This window comes from Carassius auratus, chromosome 9, assembly GCF_003368295.1.
Source record: "Carassius auratus strain Wakin chromosome 9, ASM336829v1, whole genome shotgun sequence".
In the NCBI taxonomy this organism is placed as follows: domain Eukaryota; kingdom Metazoa; phylum Chordata; class Actinopteri; order Cypriniformes; family Cyprinidae; genus Carassius; species Carassius auratus.
Window position 1 is genome coordinate 31,810,995 of NC_039251.1, and position 14,551 is coordinate 31,825,545.

General features: G+C 37.2%; 1 protein-coding gene across 8 annotated transcripts in view; it reads left to right on the top strand.

Moving 5' to 3' along the window:
- Positions 1 to 8,941, top strand: part of myo1b (myosin IB) — a 67,285-nt gene extending 58,344 nt beyond the window's left edge. For 2 of the 8 annotated variants that reach the window (XM_026272558.1, XM_026272559.1), the window contains 10 exons: positions 96 to 182; positions 1,141 to 1,227; positions 5,069 to 5,155; positions 6,234 to 6,308; positions 6,765 to 6,899; positions 7,014 to 7,120; positions 7,214 to 7,346; positions 7,824 to 7,976; positions 8,053 to 8,183; positions 8,254 to 8,941. In XM_026272558.1, the coding sequence (XP_026128343.1) occupies positions 96 to 182; positions 1,141 to 1,227; positions 5,069 to 5,155; positions 6,234 to 6,308; positions 6,765 to 6,899; positions 7,014 to 7,120; positions 7,214 to 7,346; positions 7,824 to 7,976; positions 8,053 to 8,183; positions 8,254 to 8,383 (1,125 nt within the window). In that variant the 3' untranslated portion in view covers positions 8,384 to 8,941. The remainder of the gene's footprint in view (positions 1 to 95; positions 183 to 1,140; positions 1,228 to 5,068; positions 5,156 to 6,233; positions 6,309 to 6,764; positions 6,900 to 7,013; positions 7,121 to 7,213; positions 7,347 to 7,823; positions 7,977 to 8,052; positions 8,184 to 8,253) is intronic. The other 6 variants (XM_026272560.1, XM_026272564.1, XM_026272561.1 and 3 more) reach the window with 3 other exon arrangements.
- Positions 8,942 to 14,551: the final 5,610 nt, after the last annotated feature.

Sequence of the window (14,551 nt, forward strand, 5' to 3'; positions counted from 1 at the left end):
TCTTTTCAATCACTCTCTTCTTGTCATATTTCTGACTTTAACCTTTGCCATCCTGTCTCTGCTTCCACGTGGCCCTCCTCGGCTAACATCCGCAGGCGCGCTGGGAACTGCGGCGTCTTAAGGAGGAGGCACGGAATAAACACGCCGTGTCTGTCATTTGGGCAGCTTGGCTTGGAACTAAGGTATTTAACGAGTCTGCCAAACCTAGTCATCTCCATCCCGCCTCACCCAAGCTTTGGATGTCATCCCTTTTGTTTGCTTTTGACTAACAGTTTTATCATCTTGTAGGTAGCATCTTATGAGAAATAATCGGGAAATACTAACGTATTGTTCGTTTGCTGACATGGTGGTGGCAGATGTATACCCAAATAACAAAAAGTGTATGAATTTGAGTGCATGTGTGATTCATATGTCCTTAAAACTAACCCATTTCGATTTCTACTTCATAACCCTTAACAACTTTTTTGTGTGCATTTTAGATCTGTGATATGTTTCTGCTTTCATGTTTTAAAGTTTCAAAGACTATATTAACTTTTTACAACCCCAGGTTCAGACAGAGCTGATTAGTTTTGAATTTGAATGGTATTGGCCACACACTAATTGTGATTTATAACAAAAAAAAAATTGGAATTTGAGGAAGGAGTCACTTAACAGAAATGTAATAAGTCCAATAAAATGACACAAGTGCTGAAACAAAACATGGAAAATTGTCATTGCTTTGGGCTAATTCTTTTTTTTTTTTTTTTACATAACAATTGTTGGACATATTTCTAAAACAGTAGGAGAATAAACAGCCATCACAACAGATTTACATTATGAGAGAGAGTACCACAAATTGTCCACCTGTTACAGCATAATAAAAATCTAATTTGAAATTAAAATGGTAATAGATGTAATATTTTGAGCTGTTTTCTAACAAAAAACATAAATCCGACCCCCCCCCCCCCCACCATTAATTGAACTGCATTCTCAGCTGATGACAAGTTCTTTTATGAAAAAATAGTACTTTTACCAAATTATTGTCTCTCTGAAAATGTCCTGATTTACAACACTCTTGTCTTTAACACATGTTCTTAATACCTTTCCACCATCCTCTTCTTCATCTTCTTAAAAAAAAAAAAAAAATGCCACACTGAACAGGCTCGGAGGGAGCTGCGGCGCTTAAAGCATGAGGCTCGCAGTAAACAGGCCGTGTCTGTCATTTGGGCCTGCTGGCAAGGAACCAAGGTATTCCCCACTACGTCTGTGTGGCATCCCATCCTCCATTTAACCCATCTCACGCCTCCATATGTACCTGAGGGGGATCATGACCCATGTTCCTTAAGCTCATCCCATCTGCTGTTCATGTTGAAACATTCTGGATACCACAGCATGAATCATACTTGCATTGTAGGCGATTGTAAAAATAAGATGAATGGTATGTCAGAGGATGTGAACCGGGAGAGCAGGGTTAGCATGTGTTGCTTTGGGGGCAGAACTGAATGTGATCTTTTAAGCCTCTTCCTCTGATTGCCAATGGATTAAAGCTCATCCAGACGGGCACCCTGCTGGCCGATTCCCACACAGCAGGCTGGCATCACAGCCGGCATGATCTCTGTCCATACAGAGTGCCCCATTTTATTAAACACTTTCTAGGAGTCTGGACCCCATATGTTTGGTCATCTTACAATATTCAGTAATGGCATAAATCAGGGATATGCACATTTTTGTAGCAAGGTTTTTTGTAAGTTTTACACAAAACTGTAAGATTTGGCTATAAAGTTATTGTGTGTGTTTTTTTTTAATACTTTTAATACTTTAGGCTGTCAAAGTTACTCTGTAAAAAAATATATTTAACGTTTTTTTAAAAACTAGTTTTACATTTATTTTGGTTTTAATTGTCTTTTTTTGGGTGGGGGGTGGCTTTTTTGTAGAAAAGCAAGATAATTAAGAATCAGTAAATAAAAAATAAAAGTCTGATTAAATTTGAATTTGGTTTTAAAATGTGTAACCATAAACCACAGATAAGTCTTTGACAAACTTTGCCAGTTAGTGATGTAAATTATCCTGATTCGTAAATAAGGATATATGGTTTGATGAATTGCAAAACCTGAATTGATCTGATTATTAATCAGATATACAGCTGCATTTCAATAAATTAGAATGTTGTGGAAAAGTTCATTTCAGTAATTCAACTCAAATTGTGAAACTTGTGTATTAAACCAATGCAAACAGACTGAAGTAGTTGACGTCTTTGGTTCTTTTAATTGTGATTATTTTACATTTAGCAAAAACCCACCAATTCACTATCTCAACAAATTAGAACATGGTGACATGCCAATCAGCTAATCAATTCAAAACACCTACAAATGTTACCTGAGCCTTCAAAATGGTCTCTCAGTTTGGTTCACTAGGCTACACAATCATGGGGAAGACTGCTGATCTGACAGTTGTCCAGAAGACAATCAATGACACTCTTCACAAGGAGCCACAAACATTCATTGCCAGAGAAGCTGGCAGTTCACAGAGTGCTGTATCCAAGCATGTTAACAGAAAGTTCAATGGAAGGAAAAAGTGTGGAAGAAAAAAAAAAAGATGCACAACCAACTGAGAGAACCGCAGCCTTATGAAGATTGTCAAGCGAAATCAACTCAAGAATTTGAGTGAACTTCATAAGGAATGGACTGAAGGTTTGGTCAAGGCATAAAGAGCCACCACACACAGACGTGTCAAGGAATTTACTGAACCACAGACAATGCCAGAAATGTCTTACCTGGGCTAAGGAGAAGAAGAACTGGACTGTTGTCCAGTGGTCCAAATTCGTCTTTTCAGATGATAGCAAGTTTTGTATTTAATTTGGAAACAAAGGTCCTAGAGTCTGGAGGAAGGGTGGAGAAGCTCATAGCCCAAGTTGCTTGAAGTCCAGTGTTAAGTTTGCACAGTCTGTGATGATTTGGCATGCAAAGTCCTCATCCTCATCCTTTCTAATCACCCTATTACTTGCCCGCTTGATCCTATTCCATCTCATCTCCGTCAAGCCATTTCTCCTGCAGTTGTACCTGCACTCACTCACATCATCAACACATCCCTCTACACTGGTGTTTTTTCCTCATCATTTAGACAGGCTCGTGTAACTCCACTACTTAAAAAACCCACCCTCAATCCATCTCTTTTAGAGAACCACAGACCAGTTTCCCTTCTTCCTTTCATTGCAAAAACACTTGAACGAGCTGTGTTCAACCAAGTCTCTACATTTCTCACACACAACAATCTCCTTGAAAGCAACAAATCTGGCTTCAGAAGTGGACATTCAGAATCCAATCTTCAGTAATTATGCTGCTTGATCGGTCTTCTGCTTTTGACATGGTTAACCACCAGATCCTCCTATCAACCCTACTGGCAAAAGGCATCTCAGGAACCACACTTCAATGGTTTGAGTCTTACATATCAGATAGGTCCTTCAAAGTATCTTGAAGAGGTTAGGTGTCCAAGTCACAACATCTAACTACCGGGGTGCCTCAGGGCTCAGTTCTTGGACCACTTCTCTTCTCTGTCTACATGACATCATTAGGTTCTGTCATTCAGAAACATGGCTTTTCATACCACTGCTATGCTGATGACACTCAACTCTACCTCTCATTCTATCCTGATGATCTGACGGTAGCTATTCACATCTCAGCTTGTCTAACAGACATTTCTTCCTAGATGATGGACCATCACTTTCAACTCAACCTTGCCAAGACAGAACTGCTTGTGATTCCAGCAAACCCATCCTTTCATCACAATTTCACCATCAAGTTAGGCACATCAACCATAACTCCAGAACTTCCTTTTTTGAAAACCAAAGTCACTGCACCCGTTTACCATTAAATTTTGGAGCACTTCATTCTACCTTCTGCTGACCAGCTTTGTAAAAATGCTGATTTCATTTTACAGCAGGATTTGGCACCTGCCCACACTGTCAAAAGCACCAAAGGTTGGTTAAATGACCATGGTGTTGGTGTGCTTGACTGGCCAGCAAACTCACCAGACCTGAACCCCATAGAGAATCTATGAGATATTGTCAAGAAGATGATGAGAAACAATGCTGATGAGCTGAAGGACACTGTCAAATAAACCTGGGCTTCCATACCACTTCAGCAGAGCCACGAACTGATCTCCTCCATACCATGCCGAATTGAGGCAGGAATTAAAGCAAAAAGAGCCCCTACCAAGTATTGAGTACAAGTACAGTAAATGAACATACTTTCCAGAAGGCCAACAATTCACAAAAAAACTTTTTTATTGGTCTTATGAAGTATTCTAAATTGTTGAGATAGTGAATTGGTGGGTTTTTTAATTTGTGAGCCAAAATCACCACAATTAAAAGAACCAAAAACTTAAAATACTTTAGTCTGTGTGCACTGAATTGATTTAATACACTAGTTTCACAATTTGAGTTGAATTACTGAAATCAACGTTTACATGACATTCTAATTTGAGATGCACCCGTAAATATATTACGTACGTTTTAGACTCTGTTTTGCCTGTTGCCATCTTGTTTTATTATAACGTGACCGTTTTGATTGCCTGAGTAACCTCGTGGCTGGCTGTTTTTGGTCTATGGGCTGGACATTGAGTATCCCTGGTGTAGATTTTATCCTTTAGATGAGAAAGTCATCTCGTTCCATCCACAAGCCCATGTGAACTTCTCTTTGCATGTTGGGATTGCACTGCACTGCTGTTTTCTCCCACCCCATCTGAGTGGCCTTTGCCTTGTTGAGGTTGATGTGGCTTATTTTATTGTGTGTTTGTGTGGTGTGCACATTTAAGAGAGCAGTTGTACTCTTACTTTCTTTTTATTGCTCATTTTCCCTTCATCTCGCTCATGTTTTGTTAACCCCATGAAAAGAAATGTGCTCTCCACAGGAAAACCTCAACAATGTCCATCTGTCTTAACCAACAGCAAACAAAGTTTCTTTACCACGGAAATGGTGTGTGATGTGTGCCTATCTGTGGCTCTGGAGTTATGCTGCTCCTTCTCGCTCTGCTTTTTACAAATATTTATCATCTTTTTGCATTTATCCCCTTCTTCCTCCCTTTTTCACAGGCACGTAGAGAGCTGAAACGCTTGAAGGAGGAAGCCAGGCGTAAGCACGCTGTTGCTGTAATTTGGGCCTACTGGTTGGGACTAAAGGTATCTTCCAACCATTTTCCAGGCATCTGAGTCTTTTGGAAATGAGTAGGAAGCATCCATATAACCAGTCTGTCGCACAACTAGCTTCTCTGTTATGAACTAACAATATAATCTTACCCTAGAGTTCAGTTCCACAGGTCCATTAGTATCCAAGGCAGTGATGCATATAAGCATTGTCTTAGCATTGTCATAAGCAAGGGCAAAATAAGGCTTTAGATTATAGATGTGTCTCTATAATGCACAATTAAATCTGTTCTCATAATCCAGGGCTTTAGAAAAGCTTCCTCTGGAGAGATTGGATGCAGATGCTTTTCCTTCTGTATTCCTGAAAACTGGCACTGTGCAAAATAGCTGTTAGCATGACACTGTGCAGCCTGCCTGATGAAATGTCTGTGTTTGTCAGGGGTTGATAAGGGTGTTTTGCACACATGTATGGGGCCATTCTTTAAATTTATGAAACTGATTGATCATTGATGCCGATTGGTCAATGCAATTACACTGTGTATATATAGACCATTATGATGTGAATTAAGTGAACTGGAACTTGCAAAATGAGCTACAGGATAAGCCAGGCTTTATGAAAAAAGTATGCCTTGAGGACATCTGAATTGCAGAGAAGAATTGCATGAATTATTAATGATTTGAATGACTTTGCCCTAGTAGCCCCTCCCTAGTACAGCCATGTTTTCTGTCTGTTTCTGTGCCTGTCCTGTCTGCATGCTGCTCCTAACATTCTGTTGGCTTTCACAGACATTAAAGGTCTTTGGTGTGTTGTCCCCACTATTGTTTTTGTTGTTGTTATTGTTTTATAAGTGTTTTTTCCTATCATTTGCTGTCATTACTTTTTTTCATGTTGGGGTGACTTTTGTCTTTACAGGTTCTGTAAAGATAACGGTGTACTGTATGACTGTGGACCTCTCATTGTTTCGATCACAGCATCAGTTCTCTTTTGTCTTTGCTTTCCAGTGCACTGCTCTTGTGTTAAGACCCTCACTTATCTGTCCTGACAGTGTCCTGTCCCATTCCTGCCTTCATCACAAAACTTTCAATACAAAAAGTGACAAACCTACTTTTTCAGGTCCGTCGGGATTATAGGAAGTTCTTCAGAGCTAATGCTGGCAAGAAGATCTATGACTTCACCATTCAGAGAATTGTAAGTCACTTAAGTAGCTGAATTGTCTACTAATTTTTACTAATCACCTAGTAATCCAAAAAGCAGTCTTACTTGTTGGTTGGACACTGTTTACCATGTAAATCACCACAAGCTGTGCAGCATCTGGTCTTTGCAGTTTCTGGCGAGTCCATTTGATGGAGAGCATGGCTTGTTTATTATATACATTGTAAAGCCAACAATCCTGCTTCAATTTTTGACTTTAATTTCAAATATGCTTGGCCACAACCAATTATACCAAGTTAGCAACACACTGCTAAGTCCATGTATACAAATGCAAATTAAAGTCATGTCTTTTACATCTAGCTCACTTCATGTATCCTTCATGTATCCAAACCCATTGAAACATGATTTCTGACACGTTCTCTGCCTTTCATAATTCTCCAGAGAAGAAAGAAAATACTCCCATGAGGGACTAATGTGAGTTTTTGTGTACAGATGCAGAAGTATTTCATGGGCTTGAAGAAGACAATGCCTTCCATGTCACCAGTTGACAAGAGCTGGCCAGCTCGCCCCTACGGTTTCCTGGATGGGACGCATCAAGAGCTCAGGAGGGTTTTCCATCTGTGGAGGGTTTGTGTCTTTAGACACATCTGTATATAAAAAATATATCTCTAAAATTAACTATTAAGACTTTTAATCTGGCTGGTTTTAAATGAATGTATCCTTATGGAATCCTTCAATTAGTGCAAGAAATACCGCAGCCAGTTCACAGAAGAGAAGAAGGCCACCTACGAGGAGAAGCTTGCGGCTAGTGAACTCTTCAAAGATAAGAAGGCCTTGTATCCTAGCAGGTAAGGAATAAAAAGTCAAGTCAAGTTCCTTTTTGTACGTGGACTTATATAATTTTTTTTTTATTGCCATAACACACATCCTCTGCTTTACAGTGTGGGGCAGCCATTCAAAGGAGACTATGTGGAGATAACCAAAAACCCAAAGTACCAGAAGCTCAACAGCTTGGTAGAGGATAAAGTTCTGCTTGCAGATGTGGTCAGTAAAATCAACCGTGCCAATGGCAAGGTGAGGACAATTAGCTGTGTTCCTGTAGAATTTACCGTATGAGCGATTGATGATGGACATTCAGTCATTTTGACCATCAGTCATACTGAACTCTCTGTAACATACAAACCCCTTTTTTTGACAAATTCCCAAATGTATCGCATTAACATTTAGTCATTTAGCAGATGCTTTAATCCAAAATGACTTACAAATGAGGACAATAGAAGCAATCAAAACCAACAAAAGGGCAAAAAAAAATACAAGTGCTATAACAAGTTAACTCGACGCCGTACATGTAGCAAGTTTTTTTTAATGGTACATGCAATTTGGATCGGAGTATTCATGACAAATACAACTGCTGGATCAGATTCTGCAGTAGATGGCATGAACTGGAAAATTGTGAATGTTTTTTTTTTTTTCAAAGCAATCTATTTGTATTGTAAGGTCAATCCTTTCATCCTAAAGTGTTGGCTTTAAAGACGACAACTTCATTTTTAGGGAGCTCCAAGAATTTTCCTCCTGACCAAGAAGAGCTTGGTTCTGGCTGATCAGAAGACGGGCCAGGTGAAGGCCAGCGTTCCCCTGCTGGACCTCAGCAGTGTTTCTGTGAGCACACAGAGCGATGGCTTTTTCGCTCTCAAGCTCAAAGAGGTATGACATTCAGTAACTCATCTCAGGTAGGACTCCATGTGAGTCAGGCCCACTACTGACCGTGTTCTCTCTTTAGGGTTCTACATCTGCAGCCAAAGGCGACTTCCTGCTGAGCAGTGATCGACTGATTGAGATCATCACCAAACTTCATCGCATTGGGGCTACTTCAGCTGACAGAAACCAGATCAATATCGATATTTCAGATGAGTAAGTGTCTAACATTTATCTTGTTTCCTCAGTGTCACTCTTGTGGCTTAACTTGCTCTCTCCTTTTCAGGTTCTTAGTGCAGTTCAAGCAGGACAAAGTGTGTGTGAAATTCATCCAGGGTACACCAAAGAACGGCAACGGTGTCGCCTGCAAACGTAAAAACAACCGTCTTCTGGAAGTGTCTGTTCCATCACCATAAGGAGCGATCAGCTTGGCCCACTGAAGGGTGTCATCTCTGAGATTCTTCACTCTCCCCCAATCCCGTGACGATCATGCAATTATGTTGATCCTGTCATTTCTGATTCTAAATAGTCAGGTTTTTGGCTCCTATAGATTTTACTGCTTCCCTGCTAACAGTAGGGTGGAAGTCCATCATTCTCTCTCTTCCCAATATGTGGGGCTGATCAGAGCTGGTCTTTAATTGAAATAATGTTAACCGTTATGATTACAGTGAAATGCTTTGAGACTGGCATTGGCTGAAGATTCACTTGGTGACTCTCTCCTCACGCTCTGCTAAGATATAGCCATGTCTCTGAACCAGTGTTTGCTTGCTGGGAGAAACTTTGTAAATAGAGATGCTGAAGGGTGTTGAAGGGCTCCTAGCAGGATGCTGAAAAGCTACAAAATGTAAGATTGCACTTTTTCACTAGGGGTGATGGTCAGGAAAGACCGGTTGGCTGGTTTGTGTTTATTTTTCTGTTCTATTGTCATCTTGTGTTTCTAGTGCAGAACAGTCATTTATTTACGGGAAAAAAAAGAAAATACTAATCTGACTTTTGCCAAATGATAAAGCATTTTGCAATCCAAAACCTTGTGCCATTTAGCCGTTCCTCTCCGGGAGAAAGACATTATCTTGTATACGTTATAGTGCAGACACTTTCTTATTTATAAGCCAAATAATTATGATTCTTTTCAGTTTCATGATAAATGCCAAACGATAACATTTACAATCCTGCTTTTTCACATGTATTATGTTTATAAATGCTTGCTTTATTCAGTACATACATTAAATCAGGGTATTATCGTTTAAAACCACTTCCCCAGTTTTAGCATGTCACTGAAATTCGATTTACTATACCTGCATCATTCATATATATATATATATATATATATATATATATATATATATATATATATATATATATATATATATATATATATATATATATATATATATATATATATATTCATGCAGGGCATCGTTTGAACTCATGGGGCCCAAATACCAATCATGTCCCTGCATTTATGATAATATAAAGATCTTCTCACATCTGGATTGAGACTAGTAGTCAAGACACCTGTTGAGCACTTGTTTCAGAAGGCCTCACAGAAGAAAAACTGACGCTAACAACCTGAACGCTGGTACGATGTTTGCCAATCCGCTTCAGTCAGTCCTTTTACTTAAAGCTGCATGTATATGAGCTGTAGAATTTGTGTGGACCTTGTATGGAAGGAGGCTAATAATCGTAGCTTTGATATTTGTTGTCCTTTAGCTGTATCTTGGCAAAATGTATATGCCCTCTTTGCCACTGGAATGTGGGCTGCATTTATTTTTGGCTCGCTCACATCTGCTAATAATAAATGTAGTGTTTTTCTTAAGGTCTTTTTTTTTTTTTTTTTTTATAAAAGTTCAAACAGCCATGCATTCATTGGATGCAAGGCAAACAATACACAACGCTTAAGTATATGTTGTTTACCAAGATCGTGGATGATACTTTTTTCAGTCATATTTAATGTGCTATTTTCTCACGTTGTTTAAGTGGACATGAACTTCTGAAGACAAGGCCCGCCGAAATAACTTATCTGCTTCAGTTCCATGATGCTTTTTGATGTGATTTTGTAATTTTACAGTAAAAGCATAACTCAAGTTTAGGGGAGTGGATTATCATCATCTTCAGTACCAGACATTTGTGGAAGCTGAATTACTTTATTATCTAGAATACTGCATAGTGCCCGTCTTTCATGCTTTAAGCTCTTGGTTCTTTTCCTCTTCCATGTCAGGAGTTTGCATTGAAAGAGAGGTAAATAATTGTATGCATTGTTTTGTGCCTAAATGTAACCTGTTTTGAAAGACATGAAAACATGGAAATGTTTCATCAAGTACTAAGTGTAATAAATGACAAGTAATCATTTTTATTAAATTAAAGCAATAAATAAATGACTTTGTTGATTTGGTTGTTTCTCTCATCTTCATCAGAACACTATGTAGAATGTTTAAAATTGTCTTGATTGTAAATAAGTATTAAACATTTCACATTTCTCAGTGTGAACAGCTTTTTGTAAAATTATATTGTGTAAATTATAAATGGTTGATTGTAAATTCCTAATATATAATCTGTATTCGTCAGTAAATAAGACACATGAATGCACCGGAGTAGTCATGCAGTATGCCTGGATTGGGCAAAGGTTATGTTTTTCTTTCTCTCTCTTTTCCTTTTAATTAAGTTTCAATTTAAATGGAAAGTTAATTAGTTTAGTAAAGCTAGCTTAATCTACTGTATATATTCAGTGGGTACATGACCCTGTTGAAAACACATATTTGCCAAATGTACTGGTTTACTGGATCCTTTCTATCTGGGACTGAACTTTAAACGAGTGAAGAAAAGTTTAAATTTTCAACCATTTAATCAGTTCACAACCTCGTTACACCAATATAAGATGTTAAAACACAAGGAAATGTAGTTTCTGTATAAAAGTTATAGCATAAAAGTACAAATGACTGCAAAAGAGAGAGATCCCCCTTGCCTCTGGACCAAGGGGGGCAGCTCAGACCAGATGTTTTCCATCACATCTGGAGAGATGTCCCGGGTTGAATTCTGTGGTTTGAGGAGACTGCTGGTGGCAGGTCTCTGTGGAGTAGGCCTTGACAGATTGTGGATGTAGTGTTTAAAAATAGCACCCAACTGCAGAGCTGCCCTCCCAAAGTTCCCACCATTGTGCAGTCTGGGAACACAGTGGAGGACAAACCCCCTGCAACAGGCCGTCCCATAGACACACCTAGAAGAGCTCGTCATCTCAGCCCCTAAAAATCCTGTGTTAGAGTTGTGCAATATGCAATAAACCTGCAGTAGTAATTTTTCATTTTAGTATCCACCGAATGTTTTTTTTTTTTTTAGCCCTCTTCATTACCGACTCCCAAAGACCACCCATAGTAGCTTATTCTTCACAGTCTCTGTCAATTTTGTTGATGGCTTGTTGTGACTGCACCTAAAATAACTGGTGATATAAAGTCATAGCAATATTTTCAAGACTTACCTCAGCTGTGTTCTGTGGGTTTTATTCAGCATTGAACAAATAAATTAGAGAAGCTTCAACTGTAATGTTTGTGAATGAAAAAATCATCAGCTTGAACTGCACTGATCTTTAGCGCCCTCTGGTGTATAAATTGCAGAGGCACAATATCTGGCTTCAGTCATGGGGGCGAGTGGAGCTCCACTCCAAAGCGGAAATACGTCACCTCCACTAGCGACGCGGCCGCCATGTTGGTCCGGGCTAACTTTTAAAACGGTCCGTCTTTTTAATTTATTTTGTTAAAACTTTAGTTTTGTATTATTAATAGTTATATACATGTATAAAGGGTGCTTTGCAAGTTATGTCACCTGTTTGTACGCAATGTTGATATTTTCTGTACTTTTATCTTTACTACATTTACCTAGTAGAAATAATACGAAAAATAATAATAAACTAATATTTCACGGTTTATGACAAGAGGGCGCTAAAGTCTTCTTTTTTATTCTTCTTATTTATGCCTGGGCACACCACATCTGCTGGGCTGGGGACACAAAGAAGACATGAGCACAGCAAAACTGGAACAAAACTATATCTGTGTGCTGACGTTATGTAAATTCAACACAGAAAAGTACTGCATCATTCACCTTTGATAGTCCCAAAGCAGACAAGGTGATGGTGCTCAGAAGTTCCAGTCGCCTCTCCAGAAGTGCTCTCTTTGGAGGTATAATGAGGATAGATAACACTTGATATATTTGATCTGAAACTAAAAAGTTAAACAACAGAATAATAGAACAACAAAATAGAAAAAATGGATACATGTCAATGTCACATGTAAAAAGACATTTACTTTTAGGGAGGCAACATACATTTAAAATATAAAGAGTGCTGCATCTTCCATGCTAATCTCTGGAAATGAATGAAAAATTAAATATGAAAGAATATGACTTTTTAACATACAAAACGATTGTGTCCTTTCATTATTCACTACGTTATTTTAACACAAGCCACCAAAACTGAAGTTACACCTATGCTAGCCATCATGAAAGATCGGCGAGACAATCACTGTATTGATGGTAAAAATGTTAAAACATGTGTACCTTGTTGGTGAAAATATTTCAGTGCAATCAAGAAATATAACCATTTTAGTAAAGGCAACTGATACTTCAAACGTGTTTCCATACTGTAGTGAACATGAATCACAAACCGCAATTATTTTGGTAATTTTTTGAGTGTTTTTAGGTGATGCATGCCAAGTTTTGAAAAAATTGCAGGGGTTAGTTGTAACACACGAGATGGAAGGATATAAAACTGGAGCGACAACAGTGAAGGATGAGAGAGGACCAGGCCTGGGCCTTTATTTTATGTTTGCTTTTTATTTGTGCGCATCAGTCGTCCATGAGGGACGTTTATTTTTTAATTATTAAAGTTTCATTTGATTGTCCGCCGGTTCCCGCCCCACTCATCACATTCAGCTTGGTTTTATTTTATTCATTTAAAATTAGATAAATCTGCTTAATCTCCAATCTGTTATTTATCAGTTCAGATCATTTTTGATAACTAGCAGAAGACACAGTTTCAAATTCCAGTAGCACAGATTTGAGGCTCGTTGTATTGTTAATTCTTAAAAAATGCTATCATTTTATTTTAATAACAAAATATTTTAGTTTATTATGTATATTTTTTTCATTCGATCACATGCCCCTCAGATGTTTTACACCTATGGGGCATGTTGTCTGATTTCACTTCCATTTTTTGAGGGTAGATAAAGAAAAATGTATACACTGTAATTATGAAACAAAGCAACATATTTATACTAAGTGTAAAATTACTCTGGATAAAAAATATATATATATATATATATATATATATATATATATATATATATATATATATATATATATATATATATATTCTGAACCCTGAGTGGATGTACACTTTCTTGTCCACTGAAATGACATTGACATATGATTTAGACTAAATTAATGTTAAGGATATAAATCTGTTATGAATAAAACAATGTTCTAAATTATAAAATTATGTATGTGATGAATTTATACATCAAATTATTCAAAATGTGCATTAAGAAGGTTAAATACCATTGTAATGTTGTCAATTTCGGGGCTTATAATGCAGCAATATTATATGTTTTAAGGGATCCCATCATGAGTCAATGATGAGATAACTAAAATTTTTTATTAAATTATTTTGCTTTCTTTATTAAGTTCAATTGAAAAATTTTGACTTCATTAAATGGTTATTATTACTGTTGTAAATAATAAAGTAATAAATTATTTTAAATAAAATATTATTTATGTCATAAAATGTGTATTTAACATTCCATAAAAGAACATAAAGGTTACACATTCTTTTAGACTTATGAAGACAACAAACACACTGTTAAATTAATTCAGCAAACTGGGTATGCACATTTAACCAGTGGTTAAATCTGACGTTTACTTGGTAAAAAGAATTGACTATTTATAAGTCATACAGTGTCCCATATTAGAGCATGAGCTGTCCCACATTAGAAAATCTACAAATTCTTAAACGATTTGGCACAAGGAGCACTAATAAATGTGCCATTTGCCCTTTAATTACAAAAAAAATAATTATGATAATAATAATAAAAAAAGTAATCATATATATATATATATATATATATATATATATATATATATATATATATATATATATATATACATATATATATACATATATATATATATATATATATATATATATATATATAAAGATGTTTGCTAAAAACAGTATTGTACCTCAAGGATAATCATTATGTTATTACATTAATCTGTAATGAAGCACATTATAAGAAAGAAAGAAAGAAAGAAAGTTTATCTTTAAGTTATTGTGGTTCCACTTCCAGGGAACTCTACGCTGCACATTGGGGAATGCAGCATGGATGAAAAATTAGATTTGATGGATGATACCATCAGGAAAACCAGAGAATGAAGCTATGAAAAGAGTCCTGAGTAAAACCATCAGTGCAGTTTATAACGGGGTCTATAGCTTATTCTAAACTTCTGTTTCGTTCAGTTAAATGTACAATACTTGCATTTCCTTGGCCTGGAATGAGCGTCTGGATGCAAAGTCTTGATGCTTTGGAGGTTCAGTGGTG